Source organism: Nematostella vectensis, chromosome 9 (assembly GCF_932526225.1).
Source record: "Nematostella vectensis chromosome 9, jaNemVect1.1, whole genome shotgun sequence".
Taxonomy (NCBI): Eukaryota; Metazoa; Cnidaria; class Anthozoa; order Actiniaria; family Edwardsiidae; genus Nematostella; species Nematostella vectensis.
The window spans coordinates 2,094,038-2,114,676 of record NC_064042.1 but is presented as its reverse complement, the minus strand read 5'-3'; the positions used below and the strand labels follow the sequence as shown (position 1 = coordinate 2,114,676).

The 20,639-nt window shown below is 40.7% G+C and overlaps 1 protein-coding gene across 2 annotated transcripts; it reads right to left on the bottom strand.

The window, feature by feature from the left end:
• Window positions 1–636: 636 nt before the first annotated feature.
• Window positions 637–19,436, bottom strand: LOC116616864 (ankyrin repeat and KH domain-containing protein 1). Of its 2 annotated transcripts, none has more exons than XM_032378967.2 (27): window positions 19,251–19,436; window positions 18,086–19,046; window positions 14,526–14,726; window positions 13,974–14,080; window positions 13,340–13,433; window positions 12,569–12,672; window positions 12,288–12,373; window positions 11,780–11,862; window positions 11,358–11,423; window positions 10,549–10,663; window positions 10,250–10,309; window positions 10,038–10,181; window positions 8,611–9,676; window positions 8,285–8,372; window positions 8,085–8,169; window positions 7,354–7,428; window positions 6,812–7,120; window positions 5,862–6,284; window positions 5,170–5,392; window positions 4,779–4,934; window positions 4,457–4,503; window positions 4,135–4,187; window positions 3,606–3,687; window positions 3,079–3,300; window positions 2,089–2,721; window positions 1,774–1,897; window positions 637–1,457 (listed from the first exon to the last, which is right to left on the bottom strand). In XM_032378967.2, exons 2-27 carry the CDS (start codon window positions 18,913–18,915, stop codon window positions 892–894), a joined length of 6,042 nt encoding a protein of 2,013 aa, XP_032234858.2. In that variant the 5' UTR covers window positions 18,916–19,046; window positions 19,251–19,436; the 3' UTR covers window positions 637–891. The 2 variants fall into 2 exon arrangements, with proteins under 2 accessions (XP_032234858.2, XP_032234857.2); XM_032378966.2 differs by having other exon boundaries at window positions 8,599–9,676; window positions 19,251–19,435.
• Between the last annotated feature and the right edge of the window lie 1,203 nt (window positions 19,437–20,639).

Here is a 20,639-nt window from a genome sequence, read left to right as displayed (position 1 = left end):
TATAACTAGGCTGCTCCATGAGGTTTGCTGTCATAGATCAGTCCTTTAATGCAACATCTGTGCCGTCATAGATCAGTCCTTTAATGCAACATCTGTTATTTGTTGTCTTGCATCATTCGAGACTCCGCAACTCCCTTATCTCAAGAAAAAAAGTGCTTTTTCCCTCTTAAGGTACGGTAATACGAGCAGCAAAATCGTGCAACTTTTGTGACAGCATTGCTGCAAAAAAGTTCGTAAGTGAAGTTGCGCGTTTTTTACTACCGCCGGTTGTAAGATGAAAAAGTTTGGTGCAGAATGTAGTTAGTAAACTCGGAGATGCTGTGCGCAGCAAAGTGACGTCAGGAATACGCAAGCAGTTACATTAGCGTTAGTGATTGGTTTAGCGAAAGTCGCACATCAACAACAAGAACCAGTCTATCCTTTGCTGCGACAAAAGTTGGTTCGCCGGTAGTAAAGCGCGCAACATCGCCTTTTCTTGCAAATGCTGACACAAAAGTTGTACGGTTTAGGCGCTTAATTGAGGGATGCGCTGTTTCGAGCAATTACAATTAATTAGGGTTAATCAATGGAATGAGTCCGAACAAAATGCCAATCGAACTAAATCGTTCGTACACCGGTAATAAACAAACGACAGCATAATATATTTGCGTTTAATAGCAAGGTGTTACTACAGCTACATATGATTTTTTGGTATCAAGCAAACCACTCGGCTACCCTGTCTTCAACAAGACCTTGTCGTGAAACTAAATCGCCTGTGACAGAGTGCGCGAAAGTCGAACAACCACTTACTTTGATTCCAACAATCAATAAATTAAGCAGGGGTGGGAAAGTGCCCAAAAATGTACAACCCTTCGATGAACTGGAGAGACAAGACTCCCCGTGCCCTCCCCCTCATTGCTGCTGGTAAAAGTAGTAATATCCACCAGGGGGGTAGTACACCTGAGAATGGCTGTACGATACTTGATTGACATAATGTCCTTGTTGCCCTGGAAACGGAAACTGCTGATCACCGGGCGCAATCGAATTGGCTGGGAAGACCTGGTGATTCGTCAAATTCCCGGAAGCAGAGTGGGGCCTGGAGGGGAGGCCGCCAAGGTGCTGTTCTTGCGTCCCGAGGAGGGTGGGGTGCTGCTGTGGCGGCGCGCCCCCCCTGGCCGGTGACATCATGGATAAAAGTGGTTGGTTGACGTGGTTGGCTTGAAGGGGCGGTTGCAGGGCTTGGTGATCGAATGGTTGTTTTGTTAGTACCTTCTTGTGCACCTGGGCTGGGATTTGTGGGGGGATCCCCGCGTTCATCTGGTTGCTAGCCACGTGGTTGTGCTTGCCCATGACTGAGGGCTCAGGTTTAGGTGGCGGTTTCTTGGAGGTGTGAGGTGCGGAGTTTGGCGGGATGAGACCGTTATCGGGGTTGTTGTAGTTACTATTCATGGTAGTCGGCCAAGTCGCCAGCCTTGTACCTATAACAACCAACACGAGAGTTGTTAGAGAAAATCCGTGAGACATCAACTACTCGTTGGTTTAAAACTTTACCCTAGGTACCAGGGGTCCCAATTTTAACTCGTTCGATCAAAACATTAGGTCAGTCATTGTAGCCGTTTAGCGGCTCTTTGGAAGTGAACCTGGAAGCTTCTGGTAGTCTGGATAGAACAAAGTGGAATCCAAAAAATGAACATAGACTTTGTTTGATATTAATGATATTCACACGATAATGGTACATCTATACGATGACTACTATTCATTAGAGCTAAACCGGGCGATCAAGTGTTCTATTACCGTGACTGCTGTGGGAGCTGCGTATGGCGTGTAGAAGCTTTAATCGAGGGCCCTTGGGTATGCCCAGTCTCTCGAGATCCGCCTCGGTCATCTGCGCCAGTCGACCGCCGTTGATGTTATTCTCCTGTGTTCAACAACAAAAAAAAAATTTCAATCGAATTTTTGCGAGTATTTATTCTACGAATTCTGGGACGCCCTTCTTTACCAGCCTATGCCATGTTTTTGGTAACTTAATCTTATTTCCCGACCGATGAGAAGCCTTATTCATAATTCATCGCAACGTTCCAAAGATTGTATCGAAATCGTAGAGCTCACCTCGAACACGGGAAGATACTTCTCGAGCGTAAGCCGCTTGAGGATCATTGGTACGTCGAAACCCGACCCGAGCGTACTAGGCGGCTCCCTCCACGGCTCCCGCACCCCAAACCCAGCGGAGCACACCTCCTGCTGGCGGGATGGGTACTGCCATGGCCCGCTTGGCACCCCGCCTCCCTCCATCTGGTACGACTGGCTCAGGTCTATGCTGGATCGTCTCGGTGCCTGCTGCGACCCACTGTTCCACCCAGACGTCTGGTCACTGCTGCTGTGCGAACGCGGACTTTTCTCCTTTGAATTCCACTGAACAGCGCTGTCATCCATGGATGGCTGTAACCCGACAGACTCCGAGCCAGGCTCGGGTTGGCTCTGTGAGCGCGGTTGGGATGGGGATGATGGCGCGCTGTATGCTCCCCGGTTGGAACTCCACTGCGTGTTGACGTTCATCGCCTGACTGGGGTGGGGCATGCTCAACGGTCCACTGCCAGTCTGGGGGGTTGGTGTGATGTCATCTGCGAATGCACACGAGTTCCACACGCCGCTGTTGGTGGCGCTGTCTGCGTCCATTATGGAGCTGAGCTCTTGTCGACTGCTACTTCGGCTGCTGCTTGTACTGTCGGAGTTATTCCAGGCCTGAAACGACGATATTCTTGTCACTCGCACACAAACCTAACTCGTCCCTAGGCATCACTCTATAGTCATTAACACAAAGCCCCAATTATGCATCACGAGAGAATCGAGTTTCTCATAAAGAGCCATGAAAAGGATTCCTTTATAAATAGCCTGACAGAATTATTGAAAGGTTCAATCCCACATAATTGTTACCAAATCAGACATTCGCATTTGTTTCTTTACAGCCGAATTCATCTTTTCTCGACTGACAGGGATCAAAAATGCAATTTTAGTCAAAGAATACCTCATACCCATCCAAAGTGCCGTCATTTATTGATGTTCTCGATGTTGATGAGACATTTATCCATTTAGTCTTACCTGTTTCTCTGGCGTCTCCTCGTCACACGTGACCGACAGAGAGCTTCCCGGGTGTCCTTGCGGCCCCATTTGTCCCCAGATGGAGCTTGTGGCTAGCGGCTTAAAACTGTTACTGTCACCCTTTGCGGCCTCGCCCTGTAAGAGAGACCCCTCTTGTTTCTTGCCGGGCGGGGACGCACTGGTGGAAGTGACACTGCCTAGTCGAGAGTCCTGGTACTCGGCCTGTCAAATAATGGGACTGGTTAGAGGATAAGAGGACATGGAAGGAAGCTACCAAGGCGTTGGGAGATACCCCACATTAGGCCGTGTTGGCAAGGACGCCAGCAACGAGGACGGTGACAGGGAAAAAATATCACACACACAATGGAAAAAATCTAAGCAAGTGGAATTGCCTTCTTTTGGGTACATTTCAGCAATTTTCCTACGACGTAAAAACACCTTTCACGGTCTAGCGAGGATGGGGATATGTCCACAACAAACACAACTATGTGTTCAGGTAGAGTAGAAATGAGTGCAATAGTTTGTACCTGTCCTGTCCAGCTAATACTGCGGCCTCTATCCATCCTGTCTTCGTCCTCGCCCGTGGACCAGGGGTACGATGGAAGAGATCTGTTGGAAGCATATATACTTAGAATAGGATCCATCGCTTATACAGCAACCGCCGATTAGCATGTATACATATATATTGACCAGGGGGTATGACAGTACGGCTTGTGAAGACAACGTCCAATTAGTAATTACATATCAGCTTGACATCCCAGGTGTTTGCTTGAGGGACTGTGGTCAATTTGGGTATATGTTATGAACACATTATCATCATCATTTTTGATTATCACTCATGACCTCTCATGACTCCTTATAGCTGATACCTTATAGGGACGGGTAAGAGAGGTAAAAACCCGCATTGCACCATTTGTTATCTCAAATGAACGTTTGTTTACTTGTTTGTCGCTTGTTGGCAACCAAATATTATTCTATCATTTTTTTTAAAATCTAGTTTTTATAGATAAGGCCAGTGCATGGGCCCCCTTCCCTGGACCCTTGGTTGATATTTACCCGCTGAAGAGGCTGTTTGCGCCAGTGAAAAGCTCCATCCCTGGAAGTGGTCCCTGCAGAAAGAAATGGTGTCTTAAATAAAGAATATGAACTGACAGGGAACAACGACAGGAAACTAAAACCTATTTAAAAACATTTGAGATTTGGGATGGGTCTATTGTACTAGAATTAATCAACAAATTTATTTGGCAATATCACAGTTTTGTCCAGCTCAAATGTAACAATTTTTATTGTAAATCGTAGTTGATGTAAGCGTAGAGTTGGGGTAAGCCTTCTCAGACCTTTTTCTGTTTGTTTTGTATTGTGTAGTATAATCTCCTACCTGAAACTTGCTGTCAGACCCAGAGAATGCATTATCTCTACCAATGCCTGTAAGATACAAACACGGGTAAGTAAAAGCAGAAGAGTAACTAAATCCCGGCCATGCCTCTCATGTTTATTAGGTAATCCAAACATTGTTCTGAGAGATGTGCACTCTCCCTCCCTTAGTAAAACTTTGTCACTGCCCTTGTTGTGTGGATCTGATAAATGTAGGGATAAGCATGTGTACGAGCACCTCCGCTCCCGCCTGGCCATGCCCCAACTGAAGGCTATGTAGTGCTCTTGCTTTAAAGAGACAGGTAAGGCACCCTCTACTCTCATACCTGCACTCTTAGTGGACCATGGACTGTAGCATGGAAACTTGGTGCTGGGGGCGGCCGGCGGAGACCCTAGAGGTTCACAAGAACTCTCTTGGCTAATTTGAGGATCACCAAGCAAAGACTCTTTCATCTTGCCAGGGGTAAACTCTGGTGCCGATTCTAACACACACAAAAATACAATAACTATTAGCACACATAGGGTTTAACCACTTTTATAACCAAGCCCAAGAACCAAGGCAAAAGAAAAATGCCAACAATACAAACAAAATAAAATATCCAAAAGTAATTCTGAACCAGGCTAAATGCATGTTTGCATGGCAAGATCATTAAACGTTTCTTGAAATGGTTCTCATGATTTGAACCCTTCCTATTGTTGCCCCCGCTAATGACTCACCTTTTAGCATTGTAGACATATTAACAGTCTGCCCAATGGCTCCAAACGAGCTGACATAGCTAGCAGAGGTGGTTTCGTGTGGTGTAGGGACTGGCTTGTTAGAGCCTATGGCGCCGTAGTGGGCTGTAGCAGTAACATGGGCTTGGCTGGGCGATGGCATCAGGTCACGCTGGGAGGTGGTCACCTCGGCACTGGTACTGGCACCAATAGTGGTGATGGGAACCTATTTGAAAATAAAGTATAGATATCAAAGGGTTGACTGCACTATTTGACTATCAAATTATCAGTCTTTCTTTTGGAATTATTATAAGTTTATGTGTATTTGAGATTAAGGATAGAAAGACGTAAAGTTTGTTAGGACCAATCTGACAAACCACACTGATTTCCATTGCCATTAATCCAGGATAAAATGGCTTATATTCAACTGGAAACATAAAATGAAACTCATTTCAGGCATTCAAAAAATGACACCATACCCAGAAAAAATATAATAAAGCAATTGTTTTCTTTAAAACACAGTGTGCACTTGGCGATTTTAAATGTATTCATTTAGTTACTCAAGTTCAATGGAGCTTGGATGAGCTGATAGAAATAAATGCTTTTTCAGGTTTAGTAATGTGTAGGAGTATAAATAAGTGGTTTGGCTGGCCTTCTTGAACTAATAAAAACCTTGTCCCAATCACACATTATACCTTTGTCTCTGGCCTTGGATTGCTTTCAGAGGTGAAGGGTGCCAATGGATGTGATGGCACCCCATCCTGTATAACAGCAGCTTGCGGCAGCGCATCCTCCTGGTCTTGATATCCCCTCACAGATGCCCCAAACCTCATCCCCTCCTCGCACATCACAGCTACACCACTGGTTGCTGATGTCTCTATTGTGGTGCGACAGCTACTGGTGCACGTGGTGACAGCACTGGTGGACATGCCGATGCTTTGAGTGACAGGAGGACGGTTGGGTTTCCAGGCAGAGGACGACCAGGCAGGTGTTGCCTTGGTAACAGTGATAGGAGAAGTAGACTTGGTCACCTTAAAGCTGAAGCTATTTTCTGAGCTGCTGGATGAGAGTGACCTGGTGTGGGTTTGATTCTCACTCCTTGCCTCGGCCATGATATCCTGAAATTCACCATTCAATTCAATGTATCTGAGAAATTCTAATGCAAAACATGGCTTATAACAATCCACTTCCACAGGTTTAATGCACTGTGCAAACAGCACTATTATCAGCCAGGGGGGCTACCCTTGGTTGAGAGGGAATGTTGGTGAACTATGTCACAAACCCTTGCAAAATGGTGAACATACAACATAACACATGGAATATGTACAGTGCATTCATTCACTTTGTTTCTTTTATTTTTAGATAGCACTGTTTTTAAAAGAGCATGCTGGTAAACAAAAAAGTGCCTAGCTTCAAAACACAGTGATAAAATCACTTATATTTTCAAAGCTCACCAGTTTGTCTATAGTCTAAAGTTTGATAAATAGTGCGCATATTCTACTGTAGAGTATCAAAAGGACATTCATAAGCTTAAGGATTTATGAGTGATTTTTGTGTTAATTCTATGTACTGTGGTTAACCGACTATACTGTATAGCACATGCTTGGCTGGTTCAAGGCTAATTAGCATAGGTGTAAATACCTACCTCAGGAGATCGTCTGCTTGGCTCACTCAACACAGTCTTGACAGTTGGTTTTATAGACACCTGGCCAGTCGACATGGTATTTGCCTGCATTATGGTCGGCCACTCAGATGAAGAAGTGTTAGATGCAATAGCAGCGTAATTCCCTCTAACAGGTGCACTCAAGGTGTTTGAGCTGTCAGAGGTGTTAAACGAGGTTGCAGTAGTTGCTGTGGTTGTAGGCGTCGTCAGAGATGGCTGACCCACGGTGCTTGGCGTGTTGAGGGCTGTTGTGACAAGAAACTTGGCACGCTGTACAGATTTGTTAGAGCCCTTAAATGTAAACATAACAAATAGCTTAGATGACTGTCAAATTGTTTTAGATGCCACACTGCACTCTTAGATGCTTAAGAGGATGGGGATATGTTACAGCTTCTTAAAGGATCAGGGTTTTAATTGTATATGTAGATTAATTCTCTGAACTTACTTCATATGTATTATCAAGTATCATTGTGACTTTTTTTATTTAAGTTATTCCAAAAGAAATAAAAACAATATATAGGTACCTTGATGGTAATAACCCTATCTGTTGGGTTTTTTGGTTCAGGTTTTCCAATGGTAATCTGAGCCCCTGACTCCTCCTGTATGATACAAAAAAAGTTAACTCTCTGCTGAACAACAAAACTCTACTTAACCTTCAATCTTTTTAACACCCCCATCTCCATCAAAAGCGCAAAGTATGTCCATGATCAAACTACTGTCTAGACACTTAAATCAAACTTGTTCTTCAACACGATCTTGCTAATAACATGTACCAATAGCACTGACAAACACAAGCATCTTGTGCTGCTAAATTCAATGTAAAATGATGACATGCACACAAGGATGGTGAAAATTTAGACTTTAAAAAAGGCCCCCTCCCTCTATTAACACTCCTTAATAATCAAGCTTTTACTATATGTCTCTATTCTTTTGAAATTGGATTATCAATCAGGGAACGTGCCATCACAATATTTTCAAAAATTATAAGGAAATGAAAAGTAGGGGCGTGGCTGTGCCCCCATTGTTTTTTAATGTGTCTGTATTGTGCCAGCCCAATAATTTGAGGCCTGCTCTGGCCCTGTCAATTAAAGAAAAAAATAAAGTCAACTCACATTATTTCAGATTCACTGACAGTGGAAAATAGTGAAGAGACTAGAATTTTTTTTAATTGTGTGTCTATCATATCAGTGTCCACAGCATGTGACATAAGTATTCTAAGAACTGCTGTTTGGGATTTCTATTGAGTATTTCTTACCGTGATAGAGTTAATCTTGCTTCCACCTCTGCCAATCACTCTACCGCATAATGCGTTGGGTGCAGTTAGTTGTACAACCATTGTCCTGGGAAAAAGGAGAGGCAAAATATTATATCAGACCAGAGGAGGAAAAAATGGTGACTGCTTATCAATTAAAAAAAATACCATTAGCAGGCCTTTGCTTGCAGGGAACTACTTACTTAGCATTGGTTGGAGTCCTTGTTACTTCTTTCCAGTGCTCCTCTGTTTTAATAACCATTGTATGCTGCTTTGATCTTGGCGAGTGAGCTATTAGTAGCAAATATCTACTTGTTAACTGTTTTTTTATTTAAATAAAAAAAAATACTAGGACACACGAACCATGAATCTAACATATAATAATACATCAGAACATGCCTAAATGGGATTTACATATTATGCATATGCAGTAACGGCTACACTTTACAGGATTCAGAAATCCTACAGATCTTCATCTCCATTAAAAAAAACTTAACAGAACTAGAAAATACTGTACCTGAGACTTCACCTGGTTTGAGATCCTTGTCCGCTTCAGCAGGGGATGTCTTAACAGTGATGGACTGTCCTGAGGTTGTACTACCCTTGGAGACTATCCTTCCCTTACTGTGCTTTCCTCCCTCCTGACTGTCACCCTCCTTCCCCCTTCTTCCTGTCTTCTCTCCATCTTCAGGGGATGACTTTGGTGAATGGTGCGCTTTCCCCCGTTCCCTTGGGGATACAGGTTGAGGCATTGTAGACAACTCAGTCGGGCTTTCTGGGGGCTTATGTGGCGTGGAGTTATCACAAGTAGAGCTCAGTGAAAGTAAGCCGTTATTTTGGGTAGAGCTAGAAGAGGTTACAGAGCTGCTAAGTGTGTTTCCTTCCTTTTTTGCACCAGTCTTATCTGACTTTGTCTCAGTTACATTTACAGTAAGGTGGGCTGGACTAAATGATTTTGCATCTGTCTCGTTTTTCTTTCCTTTTTGTGCACTCTGTGGGGAAGAAGACTTCTTTTTTATCTCTTTCACCTCTAAACCATCTTCTGAGCGCTTCTTTGTAACCTTAGACTTTGAGCTCTCACTCTTTCGATCCACATAATCCACAGGGTCGACATGTTGTTGATGCTGCCGATCATTTGACCCAACCAGATTTTTTGACAGCTCCTCAACATCAATGTCAATCTTATTCCGTCCTAGTGAACGTTCATCCAGCTTGCTGGAGTCCAAGTGGTTCAAATCCTGCTTGTATGGCGACTCTGTCTTCTTCTTTTGTATATTTTTGGTTTCCTGTACTAGTTCATTCTGGCACTCCCTTAAGATCTGAGCCTGTGTCTGGGTTGCATACTCATCACTTCCCTCACTCCCATCACCTTCAGACTCATTTTCTGCTACTTCCTGTGGACGATTCTCAAGCGGTAAATCTTCTTTGACGTTACTGCCTTCATTTTCTTTAGCAGCCTTTCTGCGCTTCCGCTTGTCCCTGCGCTTAGCTGCTGCCTTCTTTTTCCTGTTGTCCTCTCGTTCTTTCTCCGTTTCAAGCTCTTTGAGAAATATTTCTGTGTTCCTTTGAACTTTCTGTTCCTTTGCTTTCTTTGCCTAAGGAATAATAATAATGATTTTTTTAAAATGTCAAACCAGTTACAAAAACAACCATAAGATTCAGGTGAATACCCAGGATAGGCCGAGGGGGGGTGTGCAGTCATAGGTATCATATGGAAAAATTATAGTATTTGGAGATTCCTGACCAACTATTTGGCCACCGAGGAAGGGTACACACAGACCCCTGAGATTTATTTTAGCTAAGCAATTATTAATTGTATATGTAGACAAGAAAAAGTATATTTCTCTTTAAAATGACACTTTCATCTTTTGTTGTTTATAAATCAAGCAATTGCAAGAGTTTTGTGAGAATGTGATTATCTTCTGTGACTAGGTTTTTTTTTTGGAGATGTTGTACCTTTGTGACCAGATCATAGCACTTGGTTCTTCCCAGCATTACTTCCTCATGGCGGTCTTTATCCTCGATCGGTGCTACCAGACACTTCTGACACTGCTCTTCTGATGGCAGATGGTTGACAACATTTAGCAGCCACTCCGTTGACTGGAATAGAGACATGACACGTATCAGACTCTGTCCATAAAAATATTTCAAATGAATATTTCGCTTACTTCTGTGTGGCCATTTTTCATAGCTGCAACTAGAGGACTGTTGTTTCGGGAATCAACAGCCTGCAAATAAAAACAAAAACAAAAACATGAATAATGAAGATGCTAGTTGATGTTCCCCCATTTTGAAAAACTAGATTGACCAAATACAAAAGGGTTTTGCTTTTGTTGTGTCAATTCTCAGTTGAGGCAGTTCAACATTCTAACAATTACTTACAGTTGACAAAACTAATTCACTTTTTTCAGCTTATATTTTTGTTCCTAAAAATCAGCCACAATGGCAATAATAAATCATTATCTACCTCTGTGTCAGCACCACGGATGTGTAATGCTATGGAGATTGCCAGGTGGCCCTCCTTGCAGGACAGATGGAACGGGGTACAACCTTTCTTGGTGTGGCATTCAACATTAGCATTCCTATACAGGTAAAGAAAACGTCAAACATCAGCATTATTAAATCAACTTGTCCTAGTGCCCTAGTCAGTCACACCTTTGTTATTGTATTGATTTAATATTGGAAGTCACACAATGTACTAAAATCTCGAAATAACCATTTAAAAATAAAGTTTGATACTTTATTAACCAAGTTCAATAGAAAATATTGCATTGGCTTTCCCAAATCCACCGATCGAAATAGATTCTTTTTCGCACATGGCGGCTGACAAAGACTGTTTAAATCAACTTTGTTAAAAAAGTAGCCAGTGCTCGGTAGAAAATAGCTGGCAGTTCCATCGGGGCCTAATAAAACCCCTGATTAGCATTTGTATACAAAGATGAAAACATAGTCAGATGTTAACAGTAGCACTCCTATATATAGAAAGACCAAAATGGTAAGCAGCTGTTTAACATTAGCTTTCTTATACAGAAAAACGCAAAAAAAAAAAAAAAAAACAGGGAGAGTTATAACAAAACCGGATTTTTATACACAGAACAATCAAAGTTATTGAGTTATTAATATTTATGATGTTCAATATAAGCATTTCTATTCAGAGAAATTTAAAAATTGTAGGAAGATGTTGAGCATTAGCATTTCTGTAGAGAGAGCATTTAAAAAAAGGAATCATCTCAGAAAACATTGCCTTTTCTGGAAGGAAAAGAATAAATAACTCACCTTCTTAGAAGCAATGAGACCAGCTCAGCATGACCTTTCTCAGCAGCCAAGGTCAAAGGGTTTTCCCTGAAAATACATCAAAAAAGGTCAGTGATAACAAAGGTTTGATTGGCATCATAAGTAAAATTTAAATTTTTAAAAATAGACAAAAACCTTTGGGGACCAAACAAAGTGTTTATCAGAAGAACTGGCTCCTTACAAGAATTTGTAAAAAATAAATAATTATATAAAAAGGTGATCATAGGTTCTGCTTATAACAGACTAACAGAGAACTGACAAAATTACAGGAGTTTGAAAAGTGACTATCTATCAAAATTTACCCACTCTATCATTACACTGTTGCATACAAATCCCTGTATAATAAAACTTCTAAAGCTACCACATTACTATGTAAAAATGTAGAGTTATTTTCTCATGCTTACCTGCTATTGGGGAATGGAGCATTGACGCTGGCTCCGCAATCAAGTAAGAGCCTTACAACTTCCACATGATTCTCCCGGCAAGCCTGCAATAAGAATAAAAACATGCATCCTCCTTAACCAGACCATCAACAACTGTTCTCAGTATTCACAAGCACAGTTTGCGTTCAATATACTACTAGTAGCTAAAAACAATCGTAAATCGTATTCTATGTACAAGGAAGGAAGGATAACAACCAAAACAGCAATGGGCAGTCAAGGTGATTGTCCACATACCAAACCAAGAACAACAAATAGCATTCAATACCCAAAAGTTAAGACAGGAAACTCTTCTTCCAAAAGCATCAATCACAAACAGCATACAACATTAAAAGGAAATTCAGGCAATTATCCACATACCAAACCAAGAACAACAAATAGCATTCAATACCCAAAGGTTAAGACAGGAAACCCTTCTACCAAAAACATCAATCACAAACAGCATTCAACGTTGCAATTCAGGCCAGGTTACCTGGAAGAGTGGAGTTATTCCTGTCTTAGTACGACAATCCCTGCTTGCGCTGTGTTCCAACAGGAGTTCAGCTACAGCTTGATGTCCTACAGCAAGGAGAAAACGGTGGAGGTTACAGTACCAAATGCACATCATTTGACTTAGTAGTAGTAGATAGTACACATCCTTTTTTTAATTGGCTGAAAAGCAGAAGAGATTTTCTAATAGAGGAAGGCCCCATGTGATGTCTAGATGAATGTGGTACCTAAGGATATATACAATATACATAAAATGCATTTTACCTTTCCAGCATGCCATGAACAGAGGGCTTTGTCCATAGTTATCCGGCAATTCCACATCAGCACCATGATTCAGCAGTTGCTCAGCGACATCAACATGGCCCTCCCTAATAAGAACAACAGCAATAGGCCAATCAGTACAACAATAACATGACCCTCCCTAATCAGAACAGCAATAGGCCAATCAGTAAAACAATAACATGACCCTCCCTAATCAGAACAGCAATAGGCCAATCAGTACAACAATAACATGACCCTCCCTAATCAGAACAGCAATAGGCCAATCAGTACAACAATAACATGACCCTCCCTAATCAGAACAGCAATAGGCCAATCAGTACAACAATAACATGACCCTCCCTAATCAGAACAGCAATAGGCCAATCAGTACAACAATAACATGACCCTCCCTAATCAGAACAACAGCAATAGGGCAATCAGTACAACAATAACATGACCCTCCCTAATCAGAACAACAGCAATATGCCAATCAGTACAACAATAACATGACCCTCCCTTATTAGAACAACAGCAATATGCCAATCAGTACAACAATAACATGACCCTCCCTTATCAGAACAACAGCAATATGCCAATCAGTACAACAATAACATGACCCTCCCTAATCAGAACAGCAATAGGTCAATCAGTGATACAGCGCACAATATATAAATAGGTCAACAACAGCTCTATTTTTTACTGTGCCAGTGACCTGGCCATCCATATTCCAGTGACACACGTCCATCAAAATGCTATGGCAGACAATCACTGTACCTTGTGGCCTCCATTAGTGGAGTGCACCCGGTCTTGGTCTGGTGGTCAACCTTCGAGTGGTGCTTTAGCAGTAGCTCGACAACACCAACATGACCTGTATACAACAAAACCAATACAACATACAGTATCAACAACATGACCTGAATACAACAACACCATTACAACACAAGTAGAACCAACATGACCTGAATACAAAAAACCATTACAACACAAGTAGAACCAACATGACCTGAATACAACAAAACCATTACAACGCAAGTAGAACCAACATGACCTGAATACAACAACACCATTACAACGCAAGTAGAACCAACATGACCTGAATACAACAAAACCATTACAACGCAAGTAGAACCAACATGACCTGAATACAACAACACCATTACAACGCAAGTAAAACCAACATGACCTGAATACAACAACACCATTACAACGCAAGTAAAACCAACATGACCTGAATACAACAAAACCATTACAACGCAAGTAGCACAAGAACATGACCTGAATACAACAAAACCATTACACAAAAACCAACTAACAATATCATGTGACAAAATGAAACGAAACCATTATACAGTAATTTAACAACACAAATGTGACCTGAATGCAACAAAATTTCATTCCATTACATTACCTTTCCAGCATGCTAATGTAAGGGGTGTGTCATCATTACTGCCTGATGGTTTGTTGATTTCTGCTCCCTTGTTCAGTAGTAACTCAGTGGTCTCGACATGTCCCTCCCTATGAGTATAGAGCAAGCATGTAAATAATACAAACAAATACATCCCCTAGTCCTCATGCCAAGTGCAAACACTTCAAAAAAAACCTTCCAATATTAAGTACATCTCCCTCTATCTTGGTGACTATTCCAAAGATGTTTATTACATATTTTTTTCACTTTTCAACCAAAAGGTCAATATCTGGATCAGCTTGTCGTGGCATGTGCTACCCTAACCACCAAGACAAGGCATTAAAAAAAGAATGATAGAATTACAGGTTCCACTGACACAAACTAAAGCACCTGTTCACCTCGGCCTTTTGACCAGGGAAGTTCATGTCAATGAGATTGGCATTTCTCCCGTCATTATAAGTTCCCAAAACTGTCAAGATGGCCACCCTAAAGCGCATGGCCCTTTAAGGATATGGAGGGGTTCTTGTTCGGTCACAAGAAATAGTTACCACCCACCGTGCGGCAAGCATGAGAGGTGTGCACCCTGCCTTGTTGCGATGTTCGATGTTAGACTTGTGCTCTAGCAGAAGCTCCACCACTTTGGTGTGGCCTTTCCAGCAGGCCAGCGTCAAAGGGATGTTGTTCTCACTGCCAGATGGCTTGTTAACCTCAGCCTTACTGTCAAGTATCAGCTTAGCAACACTGTAGTGCCCCTCCCTATGGAAGACAGCAACCACGAGAAATCAAACATAGCCATTATATGCCCTTCCGATAAACAAAAGCAAAAACAGGTTGAGCTGTCAGAATATCAACCTATAATATAAACCTTTCCATGATTTGATTGTGCAATGACAACATACATAACCATGATGCAATGGACAATCAATATACCCTTGATGCACTGAGACAACAGACATACCAATAAAGGACTCACCAATATACCCATAATACCCTGGGTCAATCAACACAGCCATAATGGCACTGAGGTAACAAATATACACATGATGCACTGGGGTAACCAATATGGCTATGTGCACAATATTGATACTCAATGGCGGATTAGTGAGCCTACTCGAATAAATTAAAGTATATTTTGTCGAATGTTGCTTTTCATTATGAAATAATAAGCTCCAAAATGTTTAATGTTTACAAGGAAAAAGAATTGAGCTTAAACATATTCAAAGCAAGAGGCCAAATTGTGATTATGTGATTATTACATCATGAGATTATATATCCAAATCTGCTTAAATTTCGTTCTTAAAGCAACAATTTGTGTATATAATATGCAATATTTTCGGGAGAGAACACTTTGTCCCCCTTATTCTGAGATCCCGTAAACAGCATGGCTATGACACCGTATCTTACCCGGTCAAACTCAGTTATACGTTTATAAGTTGTAAAGAATTGCTGGAACGTGTTTCAGCTTTCCTGAACGCTGAGAACATAGTTTTAATTTTTTTTTTTCGCTTATATAAGCAAGCTGGATTTCTCACCTTTAACACGATTTTTGACAGCCAACAAATGATACATGTTCCCAAAACATTCCCTAATGTTTTTAGCATTGGTAGCGGCTTTCTGGAGGGCAGAATTCTATAAATGGATAGATTATATTTCCCTGCTTGGTTATTCGAGACGTTGGGGAACTTGACTTTGGGAAATTTGTCGAAATCCGACACACAATCTTTCTTTTTTAAAGTGTAGGGGTCGATCCCTCGACACAATAAAACTGTTTTTGGGTATCAATCCTTCACATTTGGCTCTACGCTTTCAGCGTACTTGGAGAGAATCAAAGTGTGTGCTTGAACAATGGCGGCCATGTTGGTTTGTTTGACCACCACTCCATAAACCAGAAATTAACGCACAAAAGAAAGTCACATGACTGAATACAAGCAATATACCCATGATGCACTTGGGTAATCAATATACCCATGATGCACTGGGGTAACCAATATACCCATGATGCACTGGGGTAACCAATATACCCATGATGCACTGGGACAATCAATATACCCATGATGCACTGGGGGTAACAAATATACCCATGATGCATTGGGGGTAACAGATATACCCATGATGCACTGGGGTAACAAATATACCCATGATGCACTGGGAAAACCAATATACTCATGACGTGCTGGAATGAAAAAATATTTCCTAGTATTCTTTACCATGAGATGGTATTGTTTATTTTGGTAGAAAAGTTAACAAGATTAGTAACTTTTCAGTCAGAAAACAAGATTTAGAATCAGCTGTTCTTACAGATTCAGTAATAAATACAATTTGAAACTGTATGTGAAACATAAACTAGAGTGAAACCCCAATAACCTAGAAAAATCGAATTCCTGGCTAACTTAAACTGACTAATGTTCAGTCATTTCTACTCAAATAACTTAAAGTACCCCCTTTCCCAGCTAAAACTGTTTGTCATTTCCCTTGAGGGTTCAAGAAAAATTTGGCTCTACCATAAAAAATAATACTAAAATTATGATTTTATCACATATGTATAAGAGAAAACTGTGTATAATAGAAAAAGATATCTTAAGACAAAATAAATTCCACAAGATGTTCAACCATACTAACCACATTCAGGGACTAAAGCATGGTTGTCTCAAACGCTCTACAGATCACCCAGAAACATACTACCTGGTTAAAAAACATTATTATCTAATCATGTGTGTTTTGTAAAATTCTTGTTAGAACAAAACAGCTCTAGCAGAGTAAAAAGGTAAATTTTGCAAATAAAAGGAAAACATCTCAATAATTAAAACTGTTGTAGATTATCTAATCACTAAGTTGTACCAGCTGGACTACACTCTCAGCCGGACTGTGAGTGTAACCAATTTTATTCAATTCCAAAAAAGTTTTATTTGCACATTCCAATCAAGGTTAAAGAAATGAAAGCTTTATTTCAAGAAATGGCGACTATAAAAGGTAATCTTCCAAAGGCATCAAAGGCAATCGAAACAAGGAAGGATCAATTCCATTTGGTTTAGACTGATTTGCTATGGCAATAAATAAAACTGTTTATGAAAAATGTTCAGCAAAATATAACTTTTGCACCATCAAGCATGTCTAGTAATAACTAACCAGTTAGCCAATCAATGCAACTTACAGATAATACATTAAAAAACCAAAAATGACATTTCCATAAACATTAAAAAATCAATCAGACAACTTGATAATACCTTGTACTAATGAAAATCTATATACAATCTAGTGAGCAGGAAATAATTATTTTTACATGCTTTCTGACCTCTTCTATGTTTTTAATTTGGGAGGAAGTAATTGCCCTTAGAGCATCAGATTGTTTTTTTTTCTTATAGAAAAAATAGGAACAGAGTGGAACAAGCACAAAATATTCAACTAGCATTTCAATATATTTGCTCATTAATTGTTAGCTGTTACTATAAATTTTAGACCCTTTTATTTTGCCAGTTTTCAGATCTTTTCTCTTGGTCATAAGAATTTTAAAAAATCTGAATTATGGTTTATTCTGATGTAACATACATCTAGGCATCTATACTAGTTCTAGTTACGAAAATCTCAGTGAATTTTTATAATCAAATGGTTACACTGCTGCTAAAATCACAAACCTAGCAAGAAGTATTATTTATCTGATTACTTTATATCCTTGTATAAAAAAACGTCTCTACAATAAAAGGCACATAATGCACATTTTAAAGACATGAGCTTTTATTGAGGTTTTAGTTGAAACATTTCAATTTCATTTCAATTTTCTACCAATCTCTGCACTCAAATTTTAGCTTTGAGAATAAAAAAATTATTTTAAAAAAGAGGCCCAAAGAAAAATATAATCTTATTTTTTTAAATTTTTGTTTCAAATTAAAAAAAAAACTACAAATGTTAACTTGCAAAAGCTATATTATTCTTTGCCACAATAAATTGAAATCCATTTTATATATATGTTATGCATTTTAATGGAAATGTAAAAAAAAGAAAGGAAGAATGTTCCATATTCCAAGTAATAAAGACAAAAGTAATTTTTTCTCTACATCCCACAACAGTATTTCTGACACCCTTCAAGCCAAGTTAATACAACACAATATTTGACATACCTCGCAGCTAGCATCAGGGGGGTGCACCCATCCTTGGTGCGATGCTCGATGTTTGATGTATACTTCAGCAGCAGTTTGACCACATCATGGTGGCCCTTCCAGCATGCGCTGGTAAGAGGGATGTCATTGTTGCTGCCGCTTGGTATGTTCACCTTAGCGCCTTGTTCAAGAAGTTTTGCTGCCACATCCGTATGGCCACCAAGGGCAGCAAACATCAGCGGGGTAAACCCCTCCTTGGTACGATGCTCGATGTTAGCACTCCTGGCCAGGAGTAACTCTACCACATCACAGTGACCTTTCCAGCATGCAAAGGTTAATGGGCTATCCTTGTTGCTGTCAGATTCAACATTGATTTCAGCACCATGATCAAGTAACATAGTGGCAACTTTGACATGTCCTGCCAAGGCTGCAAACATTAATGCAGTGCACCCATCTTTAGTTCGATGCTCCACGTTTGCCTTGCGTTGTAGTAATAACTTGACGATGGCTTCGTTGCCTAAAGTACAGGCCCACGTGAGGGCACTGTCTGAAGTTGTCTCGGTCGGTGCATCGATGTTGGCACTGTGGTCAAGTAGGTAACGAGCCACATCGACATGACCTTGGCTACAAGCCTCAAGTAAGGGAGTATTACCGGCCTTATTTCGATAGTCCACATGGGCCCCACTCTCAAGGAGTAACTCAACTATATCTAGTTTACCTTGCCGGCAAGCCAAGCTCATCATTTCATCCAGACTTACATCGGCTTCCGCAACCGACCGAACTACGGAATCCGACTCGTCGATCGGCGTGGTTTCGATGCTATCGACATTTTCGTCTTCTTCGGAACTCATAGTAGATAGATTTTAGCAAGGACCGGCGTTTACTTTATCGATACACAAAGCCACCAGTAAACGTATGCCAAGAATCGATGGGTCCTCTTCGACGAACTCACTTTCGACTTCGAGCGTTCATATTTTAGCCGCTGTATCGACGTATAAAACAAAGATGAATATCACTGGATATTCACACACATATATATACATAACGATTCAGTAATAATAAATAAAAAAGTTTGAAAATTTCGTGTTCTGACGTTCACTTCTCATAGAAACATTTGTGTAAAATTATGAACCCCCACAACCATACAACTGAATAATTCAAGAAATAAAATGTGAAGTTGCGATACCTTTCGATAGTTTAGCACCTACTGAAGGCCACGTATGTACAGCTTTGGGTTTAAAGAGGATAGACGAGTAAAACCCCAGTAAAGGGGTGTATTTAGGGAAGTTTTCAAGGCTGTTTCTGGTGGCTTTCTCCTCTCTATGCGACAGCCTCTCTTTTCTCTACACACAGCACAGCGCGCAGGACACAACACATGCACCTAGGCCTTGCAGCCTGGCCTGCTGCCTCGATATCGTGTACTGCATGCGGGATCGACCCGCGGGATTTTTATTTAGTAAAAAAAAAAAACGTTTTGGAGAAAATGTTTCAGCGTTTATTTGGAGTTGACCACACTCGTTTCTGCTTGTAAGTATATGCTCGCTTTGGGAAGTTGCGAATTCGGAGCAGTACAACGGTAACCGGGAACCTTTCCGAAAGAAATATGCACTAAGATGGAATTAGCTACCAGTGTCGGCCGGCAATAAAATCCAGCCCCCCCCCCCCCCCCTCCCCATTACCCCGAAAAATCGGTTCTTCTATCGTCGTTTTTTCTGCTCCAGACAAGGGTGGACGTAATTTGTGTTTAAATGATAAATAGTTATTTTATTATTACAATTTTTCCAATGATTATGTTACAAATCGCTCCGGTAAAAATTACTACTTTTACACCTCTTACAGAAAGTTTAAATAAAATAACTAAAATTAATACTTAATTATTCTCGGAAACTCATGGGGTATAGTTGGAATGAGAACCTTACCCTATCCATCCTAGCCCTATTTTTCTCGCGGAGTTCCCGTCACGCTCTGCGCCCACAGAGTGACAGTGACGTTTTCACATTTTTCAGCAATACCAAAATAGCAAAAATTAACGCTTTCAAGACGAACGAACCAGTGTAAAGGAGTCTCGGGCATTAAAAAAACTACTAAAATCTTTGTTACATTTGTTGGTGAACTTCCAATCTCACATGAAACACATTGTCTTTGGCTACGAGCCTAGTTATACGTGATTTCTAACGTTTTTACCGTTAAACACAAAGGGCCTGTTTGCGATAGGCGAGATTTTGAGAGTTCTACAAACAATATCGGTCGATACAAGTAGGTTTTAAAGCCGCATTGTCACCAGTTTACTTCCGGTCGATTACGTAACAAATTCCGATGATTTTTAACAGAAAACGCGAAAAATATTTCAAAATATTGAAAGCAGTGTATTGGAAGTTTCTTTGAGGACGTAATCGATAATTTAGAGCGGATGGCCTGGTTAATATCTCGGATTCTAAAAGATTCTTTTGTCTTTTGACGGTTGAGGTTTCCGTCGGACCTCCGGAAGTAAACTGGTGACTATGCGGCTTTAAGTGCAGTTGTTAGACTTTAACATAATTCAAAAAGCCGGTGTTCTGCCTCGGGTGGAGGCCAC

Excerpts from the sequence above, each read along its gene's own strand:
- LOC116616864 (XM_032378966.2), bottom strand. The coding sequence starts at position 18,915 with ATGAGTTCCGAAGAAGACGAAAATGTCGATAGCATCGAAACCACGCCG. Across the intron at positions 11,863-12,287 it reads GAATAACTCCACTCTTCCAG|GCTTGCCGGGAGAATCATGT; the intron begins GTAACCTGGCCT and ends TTCTTATTGCAG. Across the intron at positions 10,664-11,357 it reads GTCTCATTGCTTCTAAGAAG|GAATGCTAATGTTGAATGCC; the intron begins GTGAGTTATTTA and ends TTACCTGTATAG.